This window comes from Drosophila tropicalis, unplaced genomic scaffold (genome assembly GCF_018151085.1).
Source record: "Drosophila tropicalis isolate 14030-0801.00 unplaced genomic scaffold, ASM1815108v1 contig_878, whole genome shotgun sequence".
In the NCBI taxonomy this organism is placed as follows: domain Eukaryota; kingdom Metazoa; phylum Arthropoda; class Insecta; order Diptera; family Drosophilidae; genus Drosophila; species Drosophila tropicalis.
This window is the reverse complement of record NW_027173374.1, coordinates 8,187,501-8,204,924: the sequence shown is the minus strand read 5'-3', so window position 1 is coordinate 8,204,924 and position 17,424 is coordinate 8,187,501. Positions and strand designations below refer to the sequence as shown.

At 43.2% G+C, this 17,424-nt stretch overlaps 5 protein-coding genes across 8 annotated transcripts in view; 3 read left to right on the top strand and 2 right to left on the bottom strand.

Annotated features, from left to right (window-relative positions):
• Positions 1-314: 314 nt before the first annotated feature.
• Positions 315-9,106, bottom strand: LOC137584707 (serine/arginine repetitive matrix protein 2). Its single transcript, XM_068300231.1, has 8 exons — positions 8,955-9,106; positions 8,263-8,893; positions 6,020-8,185; positions 1,876-5,905; positions 1,734-1,813; positions 1,537-1,665; positions 1,128-1,313; positions 315-1,059 (listed from the first exon to the last, which is right to left on the bottom strand). The coding sequence occupies exons 2-7, from the start codon at positions 8,605-8,607 to the stop codon at positions 1,152-1,154; spliced, it is 6,912 nt and encodes a 2,303-aa protein (XP_068156332.1). The 5' UTR covers positions 8,608-8,893; positions 8,955-9,106; the 3' UTR covers positions 315-1,059; positions 1,128-1,151.
• A 397-nt stretch (positions 9,107-9,503) lies between these two features.
• LOC137584708 (zinc finger protein on ecdysone puffs-like) lies at positions 9,504-12,302 on the top strand. Of its 2 annotated transcripts, none has more exons than XM_068300234.1 (2): positions 9,504-9,835; positions 9,909-12,302. In XM_068300234.1, the coding sequence occupies exon 2, from the start codon at positions 10,059-10,061 to the stop codon at positions 12,138-12,140; it is 2,082 nt and encodes a 693-aa protein (XP_068156335.1). In that variant the 5' UTR covers positions 9,504-9,835; positions 9,909-10,058; the 3' UTR covers positions 12,141-12,302. The 2 variants fall into 2 exon arrangements, with proteins under 2 accessions (XP_068156335.1, XP_068156334.1); XM_068300233.1 differs by having other exon boundaries at positions 9,890-12,302.
• Positions 12,303-12,389: 87 nt separating this feature from the next.
• Positions 12,390-13,084, top strand: PolZ2 (DNA polymerase zeta subunit 2). The gene has a single exon (XM_068298944.1). It carries the CDS (start codon positions 12,424-12,426, stop codon positions 13,030-13,032), a length of 609 nt encoding a protein of 202 aa, XP_068155045.1. The 5' UTR covers positions 12,390-12,423; the 3' UTR covers positions 13,033-13,084.
• Positions 13,022-14,715, bottom strand: noi (splicing factor 3a subunit 3 noi). Its single transcript, XM_068298941.1, has one exon. The coding sequence runs from the start codon at positions 14,597-14,599 to the stop codon at positions 13,085-13,087; it is 1,515 nt and encodes a 504-aa protein (XP_068155042.1). The 5' UTR covers positions 14,600-14,715; the 3' UTR covers positions 13,022-13,084.
• A 147-nt stretch (positions 14,716-14,862) lies between these two features.
• The window catches only part of Vha26 (V-type proton ATPase subunit Vha26), a 2,881-nt gene continuing 319 nt past the window's right edge, over positions 14,863-17,424 (top strand). Inside the window, exons 1-5 of one of the 3 annotated variants that reach the window (XR_011033444.1) lie at positions 14,863-14,896; positions 14,994-15,114; positions 15,755-15,967; positions 16,044-16,688; positions 16,753-17,424. The exon at positions 16,753-17,424 is cut by the window's right edge and continues 319 nt beyond it. Coding sequence is in view for 2 of the 3 variants with exons in the window: in XM_068298942.1 (XP_068155043.1) it covers positions 15,082-15,114; positions 15,755-15,967; positions 16,044-16,478 (681 nt within the window). In the remaining variant the exon portion in view is untranslated. Of the gene's footprint in view, positions 14,897-14,974; positions 15,115-15,754; positions 15,968-16,043 lie in introns of those variants that run through there. The other 2 variants (XM_068298942.1, XM_068298943.1) reach the window with 2 other exon arrangements.

The following is a 17,424-nucleotide window of genomic DNA, read 5'->3' as shown; positions in this document are numbered from 1 at the left end:
TATTTTATATGGATATTTACAAAACGATTTAGCACAATTTGTTGTTAATTTTGTTCTGCAAAGCTTTCAATTCACTTGCATAAATTTTGTTTGTTTCTTTGTTTATTGAAAATGTCGCATTTCTCTTTATTTAAATCAAATTCTGACTTGAAAAACTATGCAAAAACCAAATGTTTATATATATGTATATGTAGTCTTAACCATGCAAGTTTAAACTATACATATAATTTTTATACATATATGTATGTATGTATGTGAATTCACAATTAAGATTTATATGAATACATAATTACAATTGTTTAATAACATTCCTCTTGGCGTTTTCGTTTTTTTTTTCATTCTCATGTTGTTGTTGCTGTTTAAATCAAAGTGCGAGTTTTCTTGATCCAACAGCTTTGATTTGATTAAACTTGATCTCTGACACACACACACATGTGTGTATATAATATAATAAATACATTTATGTGAGTGCACAAGTTTATCAATAAAGTTTTCTTGTTAATTTAATTATTTTAAATTATCAGAGGTAAAATACATATATATTGTTTTTGCTTTCTCTATGTACTTACAAATGGTTTAACTCAAGAAATAATAATGGTACACGTAATAATAATAATTATAAATGTCATACAATTAATCAAACTAAAAACTATAATTGGTATAAATAAACGGTGTTATTGTTTACATGTTGTTACATTTTCCTTTTTTTTTTTGTAGTTGTAGCTGTTTGTTGTGTGTGTGTGTGTGTGATTTGGGTAAGTAAAAAAAAGAAATTGCTGGCAATTGCTGCATGCGCTGCTTTTCTTCTGCTGCTGATTATGCTACATGTTTGCTTTAAACTTTTGCTTAAAATTGTATCTGCACTTCATTAATGAGCTTAAGCACTAAAAATCATTCGTAACATGACCTAAAAATTGACTTAACAATTAAATTCCAATAGTAATGACAATTTATGAGTGTTGCGAATTGCGGCCGGTGATTTATTGTGTTTGTGTGTGTGTATTTGTGAGTGTGTAGGAATGCTGCATCGACCGTTTTACTGTTCATTTGATGTCATCGCTGAAAATTCAAAAACAAAACATATTTAATAAATTTTTATTAATATATTAGCCAAATTAATTACTTACTGCCCGACCGATCAATGCTTTTGCTTATAGCTTCTTCAAATAGGCGGCACATTTGACAGCACTGCTAACTTGCCCTGTGTTTAGGAGATTTAACTTCTTGTGCTTCGCTCGGAACTTTCTCACATAGGCATCGATAAGATTTTTAATTTTATGTGGATTGATTTCCCCGGAACGACTGTGACAGATCTAAAGTAAGTAAAAGTTGAAAAAAGCAATTATAGCAATATTCATTCAAATCTGTTTACAAAATATAGGGTTTAAATGTTTGGTATAACTCTGACTTTAACAGGTTCGAACATGGTCAATTTGTCTGGTATTTGATAAGTCTATTTCATGATTGATTTCAAATTGATCGCGTTATAGTCCGAGGAATCCCATTTCATTTAAACTATTTTCTTTTTTAACTTACTTTTGGTACGGCCCGTCGCATAATATCCTTGTAATCTTCCTTGGTGATTACTTTTTTATTAAAATGTGGTTTCAGGACCAATTTCACTTCCTCTACGACTCGTTCCTGGCGGTTTAATTTACGCAAAAACTAGAAAAGAAAAGACGAAAAAAATCAAATATCCTGTGCTGCATGGCATCCAAACTCTGATAACTTACTTTATCCTTAACTTGTAATTCCACTGCCGAATTGGGTACATCATCGTAAGCTTTGGCGTGGTCGTCACCCAATTTATTACCTGAATAAAAGAAAAAATGAGAAAATAGTTGCAAGGAAGAATAATGAAGACTATTGACGAACCTTTGATTTTCGATTTACGATCATCTTTTCTGTTATTTGCACGTTTATTCTTGGAATTGGAGTTATACCGCGACGACATTCTAGTTGGCGGTGTACTGCTACCGAATAGATTGTCAAACATTTCGGTTTTATTGTTACCCTTGGATCGGCGCATGCCCCCTGCATTGCCACCGCTGCTGCCCTCTGGTGGCTCAAATAGATCCTCATAGTCAGCGGAACCCGGTGAATAGGGGCTCTCTATGTCCAGATTGAATGAGTCATCGGGAGCAATGGGTCCACTGCCACCACCACTAGCACCACCATTGCGCAATGCACCGCTTGTGGTTGGCATGCTACTGCTACTGGCCACACTGCCTCCCGTCTTGGATAGCGGTGTCAGCTTCTTTACCATGGGCGTAGGACTAGATATGATGGGTATGTGCTGGGACGCATTGCCACCAGATATTAGGACATTTGATAGCACTGTTACGGTATTGGCATCTGTTGGCTTATCTTCGCAACCAGAACCACTGCTGTTGAGATATTGGGTGGAAGAGGTCACATCGCAGGTCATTTCTGGTTGATTGTTGTTGCTGTTGTTGTTATTATTGCTACTACTACCAGGACCACTAATGTTTGGCTTATTCATCAGGGCCATAACTAAATCAACTGGATTAAGGGCAACATTTGTATTAGAATTCGTTTGAGCCGCCGCCGCAGCATTCGAGACCGTATTGCCTATGGAGCTGATCGTAGCTGATGGTGTGCCCACATTGTTGCCATCTGGCTGCTCTGTCGCATCCCCAACGCTAGCTGATTGAGTAGCCGGCTCTTGACTCTGACTGGGTATGGGAGTAGGTGAGCGTGGCGAGAGGGAAGGCGATTTTGTGGGCTCGAATGGATCATAGGCATCCGGCGAACATGGACCCGATTCGGGCGGTGTGTTTGGTCCAATTTTCTGTTGCTGTGAATCATGAGCTGGTGGCTCCTCAACATCTCCTCCACTAACACTACCAACACCAACGCCACCGCGCATCCCAGAGCAGGCATCTTCCAGCTCATCGGCCGAATTGATGTCATCTGCATCGTCGTGCAACGGATTAGTGCGCACTTTGTGCTGCTTTTTGGCGGGCAGGTTGAACTTGACAAGTGGCGGCTCTGGAGGCGTTTTTGGACCCGTCGTTGTCTGTGCTCCATGATTCTCGTAAGACGTCTCCATGATGGTCTCCAGCGAAATGGCCTGCGGCGTTTTCTCCCGCTGTCCATTCTCACGCAACAGTTCGTGATGCTCTGTCGCCGAGTTCACACTGTTGCCACGTCGTCGACGCATACCCAACGGTTGTGGATCATTGGCATCTTCGCTGTCAGTGAGGACAATCACATCAGCTGGCTCCTGATGCACCTGAAAAGGTGAACGCTCTAGATCGATAATCGCCACCGGCTTGGCCTCGAGTTTCTTCCTTTTTCGTGTCTTGTCCTTCTTTCCCTTTTTGCTGGCTGCTACGACACTTGCCGAATTCGTTAGCCGTGAGTCCATGGAAGTCCGTCGAGCCACAAGTAAATCATCTCGATTGGATGGCAGTGTTACCACAGTCTGCTGTTGATCTGTTGTTGCCTCCTTATTGAAGCTAACGCTGACAAGGATATTATTGCCAGAGGCAAATACCTCTTTAGAGGGCAGTGGTTCAGGTGTTTGGGTATGTCGTTTGCGCTTCTTCTCCTTACGGAGTTGCTTATCGAGCAATTTCTTTTTCTTTTTGCTCTTGTCTCGCTTCCGTTTCACTTTCTTGCCCGACATCAAGGGCGAAAGACTGCGTCCTCGAGGATCTTCGTTATAATGAAGACCATCCATTGCTTTGGGGGATCCTAGGGGTGGTGTCCAGGAGGCATTCTTTTCCGGCAGTCCACCGCCTCCACTCTCATGCAAGAAATCAGATGGGCTGGGAGATGGAGACCAATGATTGGCACCGCCTCCCTTTGGCGAGTGTCGCCGCTTTTTGCTCAGCTGCGGAGCCAAGAAATCGTTGGCGTCATCAAAGGGATCGCGCTGTCGGGACGAGATCCGACGTGGTCGTCCTCCACCCAGTGTAGGACTGCCACCGGGGCTGGCAACGCGTTTTTTGCTCTTCTTCTTTTTGTCGCCCTTCTTTTTCTTTTTCTTAACCAAATTTTTAGGACTCTTGGAACGACTGCGACTGAGGCGCGGTGTGTAACGCGGCGAATAGGCTGGGGATCGCTTTGATGCTGCCAAATTGCGTCCTCCGTTCATGCGTGTTGCCGTAGGCGACTGTGCCGAACGTGAACGTAACGAGATTGTGCTGTGACTCCGCTGACGTGAATGAGTTGGAGGTTGTGAGGGGGAACGATTGAAACGTCGGTCATTGGGCGACATGGAGGATCGTCTACGAAGCGCCTGCTGCTGATGAGACTGTTGCTGCTGCTGGGATGGTGGTGATGGGGATATGCTGAAACTACGATAACGCTTTTGCGATCCCGAACGTGAACGTCGAGACCTTGAGCGTGATCTACTGCGCGAAGAGCTGTGTGAGTGATTCTGTCGCCGTTCGTAGCTGCCAGAACGACTTCTCGCCGAACGATTTCTATTCTCGGCATCCCGACCATAACGATCTCTTTGCTGGTGACGTGCTCCAACCACATTCCGCACATCGTAGCGTGGCAGCTCACGACGCTTGGGACGTTGTCCATAGGGGCCTTGATTATATCCCTGATGGTTATTATAGTGCTGGTGGTGGTGCTGTTGATGGTGATAAGGCCTATTTTGGAATGGAGCATTACGATTATAACTGAAACGCATTCCCCCTCGGGCACGTCCAAAGTGGCCACGACCATTATTATCCCTGCCACGAAACGCATAACGATTACGTCCACGTGAATGGGAACGTGATCGTGAATGGGAATAAGATTTCGAACGACTCCGACTATCACGTCTTCGGCCGCGACTGCGTCCTCTACTACCGCTACGGCTGCGGCCACTCTGACTTGAACTACGACTCAGGTTGCGACTACGGCTTCGACTATGCGATGCGGCTGGTGAACGTGGTGATCGGGATCGTTTACGCGATCGACTGCGATCCTTATCGCCACGATAATTGCGATCTTTTTGCCGCTTGCCAGCCTTCTTAAAAGTTTCATTATTCTCTTTGCCGCGTTTCGAACGCTTTGACTTGACCACCGCCTCTGTGGAAGAAGCCCGCTTTGTCTTGTCGTCATCCCGATGACGACTACGACTGGGTCGCTTTAATTCGTTCTCATGGGTCAAATCATCTTCGGATATCATTTCGGTACCCATGTCACCGTGACTCAAATTATTTTCGGCATCTGGTCCATCGGCGTCGGCCTCGACATCGGCATCGCAATCTTCTTTTTTGGAACTAGCAGCCGCCGCAGCTTCTTCTTCAATGATTTTCTCATCCAGGCATGGTGTATATGAACGATCCTGATCCTCTGGTTCACTACTGCTGCGTGTTGAAGTCTTTCCGGCAGCGGCTTCGCCGGCATTGTCGTCTTCGACAGTTTCCTCATCGTGATTGGAACTTGTTGGCTTGGAGGAGCTTAAATCTTCCACACCACCCACCAGGGCCTTTTCATATTCTTTAGGCTTGTCGATTTCTAATTCCTCCCAATCGCTATCATCGTACAGTTCCAAGACACCTTTGCCCCTATCCCTATCCACTGCACGTGCGTCACCACCCCTTGACGTTGGACTGGGAGTACTTCGTGTCTTGGTCTCTTCATCATCCTCTGCCACTTTGCTAACAGTTGCTTCTGATGATGATGGATCCAAATTTGAATTACTATTACTTATATCTTGGGGTTTAGGGTCTGGTCCTGCGGATTCTGATTCACTTTCTGCTTCATCTTCATCTTGCTCTTCAGTGGGATTTTCAGGCTCATAAAGATCACTGCCAGTGTGAGTGTCGTGATCACTAGCAACCTTTTGAGTCGCTGGTTCTGGCTCTGGTTCCGGTGGCAATGGTATATCATCATCATCGTCCAATTGTACTAAATCCTCATTCATATCATCGTCATCCTAAATAATGAAGAATAAAGGAATTAGTGGAAAGTTTTGATTTCAATTTGCCCTCTAAATTCACTATTTAAAACTTTTTCAAGTAAAAGTTTAATTTTTTTTTCATTGGGTTACCTTTTCTCCGTCTCCCGATTGTTGTTGTGATTGCTGTTCAGTAGATTTGGCAACAGCTTGTGATTCTTGGGAATAAATTGAGAAATTTGGACAATTCTCGCTGTCATCATCATCTTGGGCATCGGCCTCGGCACTTTTATTCGCATAATTCGTCGATATTTTGAAAAGGGAACTATCAAATAGAGGTGGTGGAGCAGGTGGTGGCGGGACACTTAATACCGCTGGCAACGAAGGGCGTGACGAAGCAATGGGCGGTGGCAGGGAATGGCTCACATCAATTGGAGATATTGATGAAGAAGAAGGCATACCACCAAATGTCGGTGGTGGCTGAGCTGGAGGAATAACAGCTGATGGATTTCTTTGCTGATTGCGTTGCTGCTGTTGTTGTTGTTGTGGGCGGTTGGGTGAATTAAATCGGAGGTGGAAGGGTGTAAAAGTCATATTGTTTCTGTTGTCGCTATTATTGAAACCAAATCGTTCACCGCCTGGATGTCCACCACCTGATGATCCTATGTCAGCACTATTATTTGACATGCCACCAGTTGAGTGCCTCTGATAGGAACCATTGCCCCCATAGCGATTGCCTCCGCCTCCGCCTGCACCGCCACCATTGTTTCCAGCGCCTCTACCTCGGTTAAAATTTGGTCGTGATCCTCCACGCTGATAGAGTGGAACTTGTGTTATTTCCTGAGTCGGAGTAGTTGTTGGAGTATTCGTAAAGGCAGCATTATTTGGCTTCGTCGTTTTGGCAACATTTGAAGGAGGCGGCAAATTCAGACTGCCATCGGCACGAATGTGAACCTCACTTAAATTACGTGAAGCATCATGCCAACGCTCTTGCAAATTCATAATGGTTGACAAAATATCCCCAGACGACGCTGCTGGTGCGGGCTGCGCCATACGCGTCTTGCCAAGCAACAGAGCTTTTCGACTTTGTGGCGCTCCAATGCTGGCAATACGGACAGACGTTTGTACTGCGGTGGCATTGCCCGAATCCCTATGTCCATTAATTAAAGCTGCTTCTGTTTCGTTCTCGTCGCCGTCGGAGAAATATTCCAAATCATTGGCATTGCCAAAAAGAGTGAATGTGGAGGCACTGCCACCGCTCAAGTGCGAACGACCGGCTCCGTCCATTTTCACGCCTAACTGCTCGGCTAAACGTTTGCTGGCACTCAGACGGGCAGTTCCCTCACTAGCTGTTGCTGCTCCTCTACTTGTCTGACGACGACGCCGTTTTCGACGACGTTTTATTACCTTCTTGCTGGTCTTGACGGCAAACTTTTCATCAAAGTTGTTCAGATCGTATTCCACCACATAAGTACGATGTCGAGTTCTCCGACGTCTGCGTCTTTGCTGTTGGTTTCCTCGCGAAGATCTCGATGTCGTCGTTGTGGTTGTTGTCGTTGTTGTGGTTGTCGTAGTTGTTGTGGTTGATCTATTTGCTCGCGTACCACGTAACACAGCTGCCCGTATTCGTTCATTTTGCCTAGTACGTAATATTCGTGGCTGTTGAACCTCTCTAACTCTTAAACGAGTTTCTGGTAAACCCATGCCACGTATGTCCTCGTACAAGGCATGCAGATCCTCAGCCAATTCCAAATCCTCATCAGAGTCCACACAATTGTCGCAATACCAAGAGCCCTCTGGTATTTCATGCAACGGTGGATCCAGGCAATCCATGTGATAGCCATGATTGCAACTATCGCAGAGCAGCATTACTTCTTCACGCTCTGGATTTTGGCATATTTCACAATTGGTTACCTCCACATCCTCACCAACATCCGGGTCGTCTTCGTCGTTCAGAATCAATTGTGTTTTTGCGGTGCTCAGATCGATCCTCACCTCGCGCACAAATTGCCGGTGCTCATACGAGTCTCGTACTATAATCCGATCAAATGCCAAACGATCGATTGGGCAGGTTTGAACATTCTTTGACCAGGCCTCAATGCAGGCGGCACAGAATATATGCTCACATGTCACCGGAGTTCCAATCTCCTGTTGACGGAAAGTCAATAGGCAAATTGGGCACTTCTCTAGCAGCTCATTGCTGCTACTGTCTGAATTGGCAGCAACCTCGTCCAGTTCCTTGGATCTCATATCATCTTCTTCGTTTTCCGAAAGGATCACTTTTCTGCGTTTTTTACCATGTACTTGTTGTTGAAGGATCTATTAAGATGTAATAAAAGAAGAAAATTTTTAATCAAATTGCATTAACAAATTGCATTAACACTCTAAACAATTACCTCACTACCACTGGAGGATAATTCATCGCTATCAGGATCATCGTGAATCTGTTGATGATGACGGCTGCGGCTTTTAGCTTGCCGCCTAGAGATCACCCGATCAACATCGTCCGAATCGGAACTGTCATTGATCATAGTGGTCTGCCTTCTGTGTGGACGCCGCAAACGCATGGCCAAGGCAGAGTTGGAGCTCGATGGTAATGAATCAAGGTCAATTGTGTTGCTAGCAGCATTCGCATCCACCTCCGAATTGTCGTCCGTATCACTAAACTCGATTCGCATAATAATGCGTCGCTTCCTCTTTTCTGGTTGTGGAATCTCCAAATCGGAATCAGAATCAGGCATGATTTCTGATCGGTGCTGATGCAACTACGTCTGTATCTGTATGTATATCACGTTATGACGTATTTGTATATATATATATCTATATATATATACACTTGCTCTGCTTATTTGCCGTGTGTTTTACATGTAGAACTTAACACTTTTCTGTTTTTTTCCCACAGTTTTCCTTGGCTGCATTTTCCCCTTTTTCACCCAAAAAGAGCCAAAAGAACTGTATGTTGTAGTTGTAGTCGCTGCTGCTGCTTGTTGTTGTAGTCTCTAATTGCAACCCGGACTGAAGCTAAAGCTGGAGAAGAGGCGGAGGCGCATCAATAACACAATTCCGCACAATTTGTTTACCCTCTTACGCCTTTTTTAGTTTAATATCGTCCACATAATCCACGTATATACAATGAATTTGGATAAAATGATGGCCCTCTGCTTTTCAATTGTACAATTCGATTGTGTTTTAATAGTTGAACTCAACATGGAGGCATCACTTACGAAAAAATTTTCACTAATACAAAGAAAAGTTGTGCCGCTATTTCAGCCATTTTGCCGCTATTTTATACCTTTTGTCCCTATTTTGGCCATTTTGCCGATAGCTCAGACATATGCCGCTGGCTTAGCCATTTTTCTGCTAAAATTCACAATTACTTTCCCACAAAAAATGTGCAAATAATTTAAATTTTGAAATCCATCACGTACTGTGTTTCTATGGTTCGATAAAAAAATGTCTTACTATATTTGTCTTTAAAACCGTAGAATACAATTACCCATTATAACCTTTGTAATATACTATCAGAAAATAACTACACCGGGCTATGGTGTTTGAAATCTGGCCTTTTTTACATCCCTTACTAAAATCTCTACTGATGTACGATATGTGCAACTATTGGTGATTTGACAGCCCTGAACAAGAGTTTGATTTTCCGGCAAACATAATTTAAATATTTATAGATTAAATAATTAATAGTTACTTTTGTACGCGTACTGGCTCTATTTACTGTTACTTCAAAAATACATATTTGTTGGCATTAGGTGCTAGTAACAGATATATTTTTTTTATTAAATTCTTGACCAGAGTTGCCACCAATTTACTTGAAATTGACTGAACAAAAATTGACAAATTTCCCAAGCCTTTTAATAAAATCGTGTTAGGTTGACTGGTATTGCAGAGATAATCACATTTGACTATTTTATTTTATCGCAGTGTGTTTGCCACATCCTATATCATTCCAGATAAGCTGTGAGTATTCCATCAATCAAGTTGTGATAAAGAATCAAATTTATTTTCATTCAGTCGGCCATCTTTGCTACAGCAAACTAAAGGAAGAAAAAAACTTTAAAATATTTTAAACGAGCTCCTTTTTGAACTTGGAAAGCGCCCCACAACTAAAACGGAAAGATCGAAGAAAGACTGCAGCATCGATAACAAAAGAAAATCTTATATCACAACTTTTCCGGCAAACATGTCTTACCGTGGAAATCAGAACCGTAGCCGGTTTGGTGGTGGTGGCGGTGGCGGTGGAAACAATTATGGTGGACCCATGGGTGCTAATCGTATGGGCGGCATGAATGTGTCTCCATGGGAATCCCAGAATCCTGGCGGTGGACAATTTGGCAATAATATGCGTCAAACCGGCGGTCACATGAACGCCATTAATTTGGCCAACAATTTGTTGAATAATCTCTTCGGAAATCAGCATCCACCATCTCTATTGGATTTGCCTCGTGGAGGTGGTATGGGAAATCGCAATCAACGGGGTGGACCTATGATTAATCGAGGTGGTGGTGGTGGTGGAGGCGGTAGCGGTAACGGAGGCGGCAATCGTCTCAATAACCGGCGTGGCGGCGGAGGAGGCCAAGGAGGTTTCCAAAATCGCGGACCAACTGGTCCGAAACCACCACCAAAACAGGGTGCCGGTGGAATACGCAAGCAGAACGCTTTTGACCGTGCCAAGAAACTCTTGGCTAAGAATGCAAATCAAAACAAGAAAAAGGAACCTACAACTCCTGGAGAAAAGAAGGTCGAAAGTGGCGAAACCAAGGAATCTGTATATGCTAGCGTTCCCAATGACATGTTCTATTGCCATTTGTGCAAAAAGCACATGTGGGATGCTAATTCCTTTGAGAATCACATCAAAGGTCGCACCCATTTGATGATGCGCGAAGGCATTGAGGAGAGCTATCGTCTCAAGGCCAATATGATACGCCAGGAGGCCAAGATTGCCGAGCAACTCAAGTCGATTGAGTTTGATCGCTTGAAACGCATGGGCAAGAGCAAGCAGCGCCAATTGGATTACTGCACCATGTGTGATCTGAATTTCCATGGTCATATTTCGTCGCATCGCAAATCAGATGGACATTTGCGTCTGAAGAGATTCTTGCATCCCAAGTGTGTGGAGTGTAACAAGGAGTTTGCCACACGCATTGATTACGACACCCATTTGCTGTCTGCTGATCACTTGAAGAAGGCCGCCGAGAGCAACACCAAGGTGGGCGAACGCAAGCGTCAAACTTTGTATATTAACAATGAGGAGGAGGAAACACGTGACTTGCGTCCACCACAGAAGCGCAAGAAGACCGTAAAGAAGGAGGGCGAAGCTGGCGGCGATGAAGTTAAAAAGGAAGGTGCTGATGGTGAAGCTGCCGAAGGTGAGGATGGCGAAGGCGATGAGACCAAAGAGGGAGAAGAAGGTGCTGATGATACGAAGGAGGGTGAGGAGCTTAACGAGAGCCAGGAAGATGAGGAAGTGGCTCTGCCTGTCGATCCAGAGGACTGTATACTTGATTTCTCTGAGGGCGATGAAATCCCGAGCGAGGTAGACACTCGTTTACCGAAATACAATTGGCAGCGCCCAGTGGGAGCCGGTCTCGTCTCCAAACTTGAGTGCTATGAGTGCTCGGTTTGCAGTAAATTCTTTGACACCGAGGTCACTGCCGAGATTCACTCGCGCACTGCTACCCATCACCGCAATTTCCTAAAGTTCATTAACGAAAAGTCGAGCGACACCAAGATTGCCCAAAAGCGAGCTGCCGCTGCTCTAGAAGAGAATGAGCGCAAGAAACGTAAGATTGAGGAGGACGATGCACCCGTTGTTGAGGATGGTGCCGGCGAAAATGCCTCTGCCGAAGCTGCTGACGGCGAACTCTATGATCCGTCTGAAGCCACCGGCGATGATGATGATGCTATGGGCGAGGAAGCGGCCGATGGAGATGAAGAAGATCATGTCGACGAAGAAGCCCAAGACGAAGAAATGGATGCCGTAGAAGACGAGACTGCTGAACCCGAACCGGAGCCAGAGCCAGAACCTGTTGCTGCTCCTGCAACACCAGTTGCACAACCCAAGCCGGAACTTAAGACACCGGCTAAACCTGCTGCTACTGCAGCCCCTGCGGTGGCCACTCCTTCACCGGCAGCTGCAGCTGCAACTCCGGCCAAACCAGAGGTAGCAACCCCTTCGCCGGCCAAGAAACCAGTTCCCACTCGTGCCGCAGCCGGTGGCAAGGCTACACCACAACGTGCTCGCGGTCGCTACAATCGCTATTAAGACACAAACGTCCCACAATACTTTTTTCATACAAAAATTATAATCCATAAATCATAAACTATACTATAAATTTTTATAGGCAAAACAAATCATATGAACAAACAAAACACGAAATGTAATGATTTCAATATTTAAATAAAAAAGAGGACAAATATAATAATACTTAATATCTTATTTATTAATGGCAGAAGGGGCTACCGGCAAATTTAGTTTACCAGGGTTGCCACCTTTAAAGGGTGGCAAATGTTGCCCATCGGGCTTGGTTTTTGCACTTCAAAGCAAAATGCAAGTTGAATCCGAGACGTTAGCTGACATTAATTTGGAAGCAATTGAAATAATTGTAAATCATGTACTTTACCTACGCGGCATATATCCGGCTCAGATTTTTAAGAAGCGACGCATGTACAATACTCCCGTATTTGTGTCAATTTTCCCGCTACTAAACAGTTACATTGCTGGCATCTTGAAATCAGCACGAGAATTACTGCTCAAAGATGTTTTGCAGTGTTTTGAAATCATTGTATACCGCAATGAGGAAAACATAGAAACCATCGTGGAGAGCTACAAAATAGACATCCGACAGGGAAGCTTAGACAAGACCAAAGATCCCCATTTGATGGAGTATGAGCAGCAGTTGAGAGCAGCCCTCTATAAGATGGCTGAGCGACTGAAACCGCTGCCAAAGCTGGACAAGACGTGTCAGTTTAAAATTCAACTCCATACCACTCAATCCTCATTTGTCCAGCTAAGTCATGTAGCCCAATATCAGGAATTTCCGTGGATTCAGACACAAAATTCTGTGGGGAGATCCGATGTAAAATATTCTCTCCTTCCACTGGCCAATGTCGACCAACCGGTAGGCTTTAAGATGCAGGCATATATTTATCGTTGATAGATTTAATTTGTAAAAAGGTTTACAATAAAATGCGTATTTAAAACTAGAATTACAGTAATCCCTGGCGCTTAAGATCTTCAAATGTCTTGCGGTTCACCACATTGCCCAGAGAGTCCTCAAACTCTTCTTCTTGGTCGGCTATCCAGCGCTCGCTTTGCTTTTGCGACTTGAGCTTCTCCCATAACGTAATGGCATCCTCAATTTGAGTGACATTGGCGAAATGAGCCGTGTTGGGTATGCCAAGGCAGCGCATTCCATGAGCGTGTCGCCACTCCGCAAAGTGTCGCTGGAAAGCTTTTGGACCCTTATAAGTAAAATTACCACAGATCTCGCAATTGTAGCTTATATTAAGGCCATGCAGCTTGTACAGCCAATACGGAATGGGTTTGCCGTCCCAGCCGAGGGGCAAATTCTTCGGATTATATGGAACGTCATCGGCATCGGGATCATCATCGTTTTCCGATTCGCTGGCTTCTACATCACTGTCATCACGCTCGCCCCCTGTACGAGCTTGTTTGCGTTGAACATTCTCCTTGGTGGCCGCGCGCTGTTCGGACAAAAGTTCGGCATATTTGTAGAGAAGAGCCTCCAGTTGGGCAATCTCTTTATTGCGTTCATTCTCCCGTGTCTGAGCATTGGTGTTCTTTGCGCTCGGCTTTTTGGCCATTAATGTCGGATCCAAGGTGCTTTTCCCCTTAGTTGAAAACAGTCTTTGTGCCCGCTCTTCCAAGGTACCACCACACTTAAGACCCAGGGCAACCAAGGCGGATTTAAGACGATCCAAACCAAGGGATGCCAATTCCTCCCAGCTAGAGAAAGCCGACAGATCCAAATGTGCTCCAGTATTAGCCAGGGCTGATTCAGTAGTCTCCTTTTGTGACCAACCCGGAAATGCACCCTGCAACCACTGACGCTGAAAATCCAATTCCACCTTTAGCAATTCCCCCTCCAGATCCAACAGAGGCTGAATGCGCAATATAAAATTGTGCAGATAATCATTCAAAGTCTCCAGATACTTGCGATACTCGCGATTCTTCCGCTCACGCGGTATGTCAAATACATGGTCAAAGGACATCAAGTAGCTGATATAGTCTAGTTTCTCCACGGCTCTCAGATTCAAATAGATTTCATAGCACTCATTCAGATCCAAGTAACGACCACCTCCCTCCTCGTCGGTAAACTCCACCAAAGCACCCATGTCATCCGGATTATTGTACACCTTGATCATTTCCTCGAATTCCACTGAGAGAGGAACACTAACCTCTGCTGGATGTGTCTTGTAGAATTGCTTAATTTGCTTTAGGCGGGCGTAGAACTCATTGAACTCATTCGGCCCGGAAAGCGCCGCAATCTCTGCTTTCCTTTCGTTGTCCTTGTCCTCATAAAGCTCCCGCAGCTGCGTTGTGGCATTGTGATGGAGTTCCATTAAATATTTTAACCGGTGCTCCGAATGGATTCGTTCCTTTTCGCCAGGCTTTTTGGTAGCATGCTCATCTACCATCAATTTAACCAAGCGTTCACGTTCCTCATGGCAGCGGCGTTGCTGCTCCAGGAGCGTCTCCATTTTAATTTAGGTAATTAGAAATTAGTGTCTTAAAATCAAAACGTTTATTTATAAAAAAACGCTAAAAAAAATCTACCAAATTCTGGCAACCTAATAAAATTAATAGTGTGACCTTAGGTGCCGTTTTTTTGGTATTGGCTGATTGTGGGCTCATAAAAATTTACGGCGAGAGGGCAAAAATTTACGGCGAGAGGGCAAAAATTTACAGCGAGGGCAAGAATTTACGGCAAATTGTGGGCTCATCATATGATTTGGGCAGTGAAAATTTTATTTTCAGACGTCGGGCAGAAGGCAAAAGTAACTTATCATTTTGTTGCTCGTGTATATTTAGTCATTCTATTTGTTTAATTGCAATTGCATAGTATAATTATAAAGTTATTTTGCTTCATTACAGGCACGGTAGCAACGTGATTTCCTTTTGAATCAATTGAATTTCTTTTTCGGTTCGTTTTCGTGTGCAAGTGAAAAAAAATCAAGTCAAGATGGCATTGAGCGATGCTGATGTACAGAAACAGGTAATTGCAAATGCAAGCAAATCCTTATAGATTTGCCTAGAAATGTAACCAGATTAAGAATATGCAAGTTCCAGTTGGCATATTTATCTGTGTGACAAAATATTGCCCAATAAGAAAAGATGGGAAAGTCATGGGATTGGATTTCCATCAAATTGTCAAAGTCATGTGATAATCATGAGCGGGGGTGTGAGGTGATAACTTGAACTGCAATATCGATAATGGAATTTACAAGAGCTGGTTGGAATTATGGTTTTAACAGGGAAGAGCGTAAATTTTTCACATATTTTTCGTATAAGCAAATTTACTTTTAAATAAAAATATTCGTATTGGGTCATGTGACATGCTCCCCCACACACGGGCAATGTGTTAAAGCGAGACAACTAGTGGGGGCTACGATGCTGCTGTTCCCCATAACCCTCTCTGTCACACGACCACAGCACACACTGAGGCACACACACACATACAAATAGACGGACGACATAACGTTATCATAACTCTAATGAACAAAAATTACTATTATTTACATTTTGCCAACGTAATGGCGTATAGAAAATTAATATATAACAGTATGAATAATCGCTAATATAATCATTTGATTTTTGGGTATGTTTCTTTAACTTATTTTCTGTTTTTCTTATAGATCAAACATATGATGGCATTCATTGAGCAGGAGGCCAATGAAAAAGCCGAGGAGATCGATGCCAAAGCCGAAGAAGAGTTCAATATCGAGAAGGGCCGCCTTGTCCAACAGCAGCGTCTCAAGATTATGGAGTACTACGAGAAGAAAGAGAAGCAGGTTGAACTCCAAAAGAAGATTCAATCTTCAAATATGCTCAACCAGGCTCGTTTGAAGGTTAGTTACTCAAAACTCTGTCATTCAAATCTTCAATATTAATGTTAATCTGTGTTTAAAAAATAATAATTAATAGGTGCTCAAAGTGCGCGAAGATCATGTGGCAAATGTCTTAGATGATGCCCGCAAACGTCTGGGCGAAGTGACCAAGAACGAGGCCGAATACAAACAGGTTCTCACGAAATTGATAGTCCAGGGTCTCTTCCAGGTGATGGAACCAAAAGTAACACTTCGTTGCCGTGAGGTTGATGTACCACTGGTGCGAGATGTTCTCCCACAATCTGTTGATCAATACAAGTCCGGAATTAAGCAGAACGTTGAGCTCACCATCGATGAGAAGGACTTTCTGTCAGCAGATACCTGCGGAGGTGTTGAATTGTTGGCCTTGAACGGACGCATTAAGGTCCCCAATACACTAGAGTCCAGATTAGACTTGATTTCCCAGCAACTTGTCCCAGAGATTCGTAATGCCCTCTTCGGACGCAATGTCAATCGTAAATTCACCGATTAAATTCTTTTAAGTGCAAATAACTAAAACAAAAAAGAAACATAAGAACAGTTCAAGTTACGCCACCCAAAAGAAAAGAAAGTAAATAATGATACCCTAGATAACATGAACTCACATTCAACCAAAATTGTGTCTATGAAGGATTTATATTCAATTACAAACAAAATATTATTGCCGTTGTCTTTGTATAGAGTGAACATTTTCGGTCTTTATGTATGCAACTATTATACGATACATATATATATTCATATATAACAATACTTACTATATATTTTAGAGGACAGACAACAGAATCCTACAAAAGAAAAAGTGCATACTAGAGAACAACACACACACACACACAGTAATAGTTTATAATAATTTTTTTTGTTCATGATTTTTATCCATAATTTTCTTTTGTTGAAAAAAAAAATTTGCATACATTCCTGTACAAGATTTTTTGCGCACCCCCTTTTGATATAATTTTTCAAATGTTTTTCCGTCTATAGTTTTTCTTTCTTTCGTTTTTTTGTTATTGTTGATTTTTATATTTTAAAAGAAAGAAAAAATAAAACACTAAAGTGCAATGTGAGGAGAGGGACAGCCAAGTATAATTAAATGTGCCACTGACATTTTTTGGGCAAATATACACTCAGCATTGTTACCCTGCGAAACACCGAAATTTATAGAAATTTCGCTGCTTCGAGGATTAACGTATGTTTGCCCAATTGCCACTGGCACAGGAAATAGATACCAAAATCAATGTCTAATGTTGAGCGAAGAATACACAGTTACATAGAAGAAAATGCACGCTCTTAACCCGTAAACGTATAATCACAAACGTAATCAAAGCATAGTTGAAGTATTGCCAGGTGGTGGGCCCAAAAGTAGCTAAATTTGTTTAAATAACTAGAAATTTTGCCCTGCTTCCACTTCATAAAAAATATATATATATAAACTTATAATTAAT

Coding starts and splice junctions, on each gene's coding strand:
- LOC137584707 (XM_068300231.1), bottom strand. CDS start 8,607: ATGCCTGATTCTGATTCCGATTTGGAGATTCCACAACCAGAAAAGAGG. Junction 8,186..8,262: donor TATCCTCCAGTGGTAGTGAG/GTAATTGTTTAG, acceptor ACATCTTAATAG/ATCCTTCAACAACAAGTACA. Junction 5,906..6,019: donor AATCGGGAGACGGAGAAAAG/GTAACCCAATGA, acceptor TTCATTATTTAG/GATGACGATGATATGAATGA.
- LOC137584708 (XM_068300234.1), top strand. CDS start 10,059: ATGTCTTACCGTGGAAATCAGAACCGTAGCCGGTTTGGTGGTGGTGGC.
- PolZ2 (XM_068298944.1), top strand. CDS start 12,424: ATGCAAGTTGAATCCGAGACGTTAGCTGACATTAATTTGGAAGCAATT.
- noi (XM_068298941.1), bottom strand. CDS start 14,599: ATGGAGACGCTCCTGGAGCAGCAACGCCGCTGCCATGAGGAACGTGAA.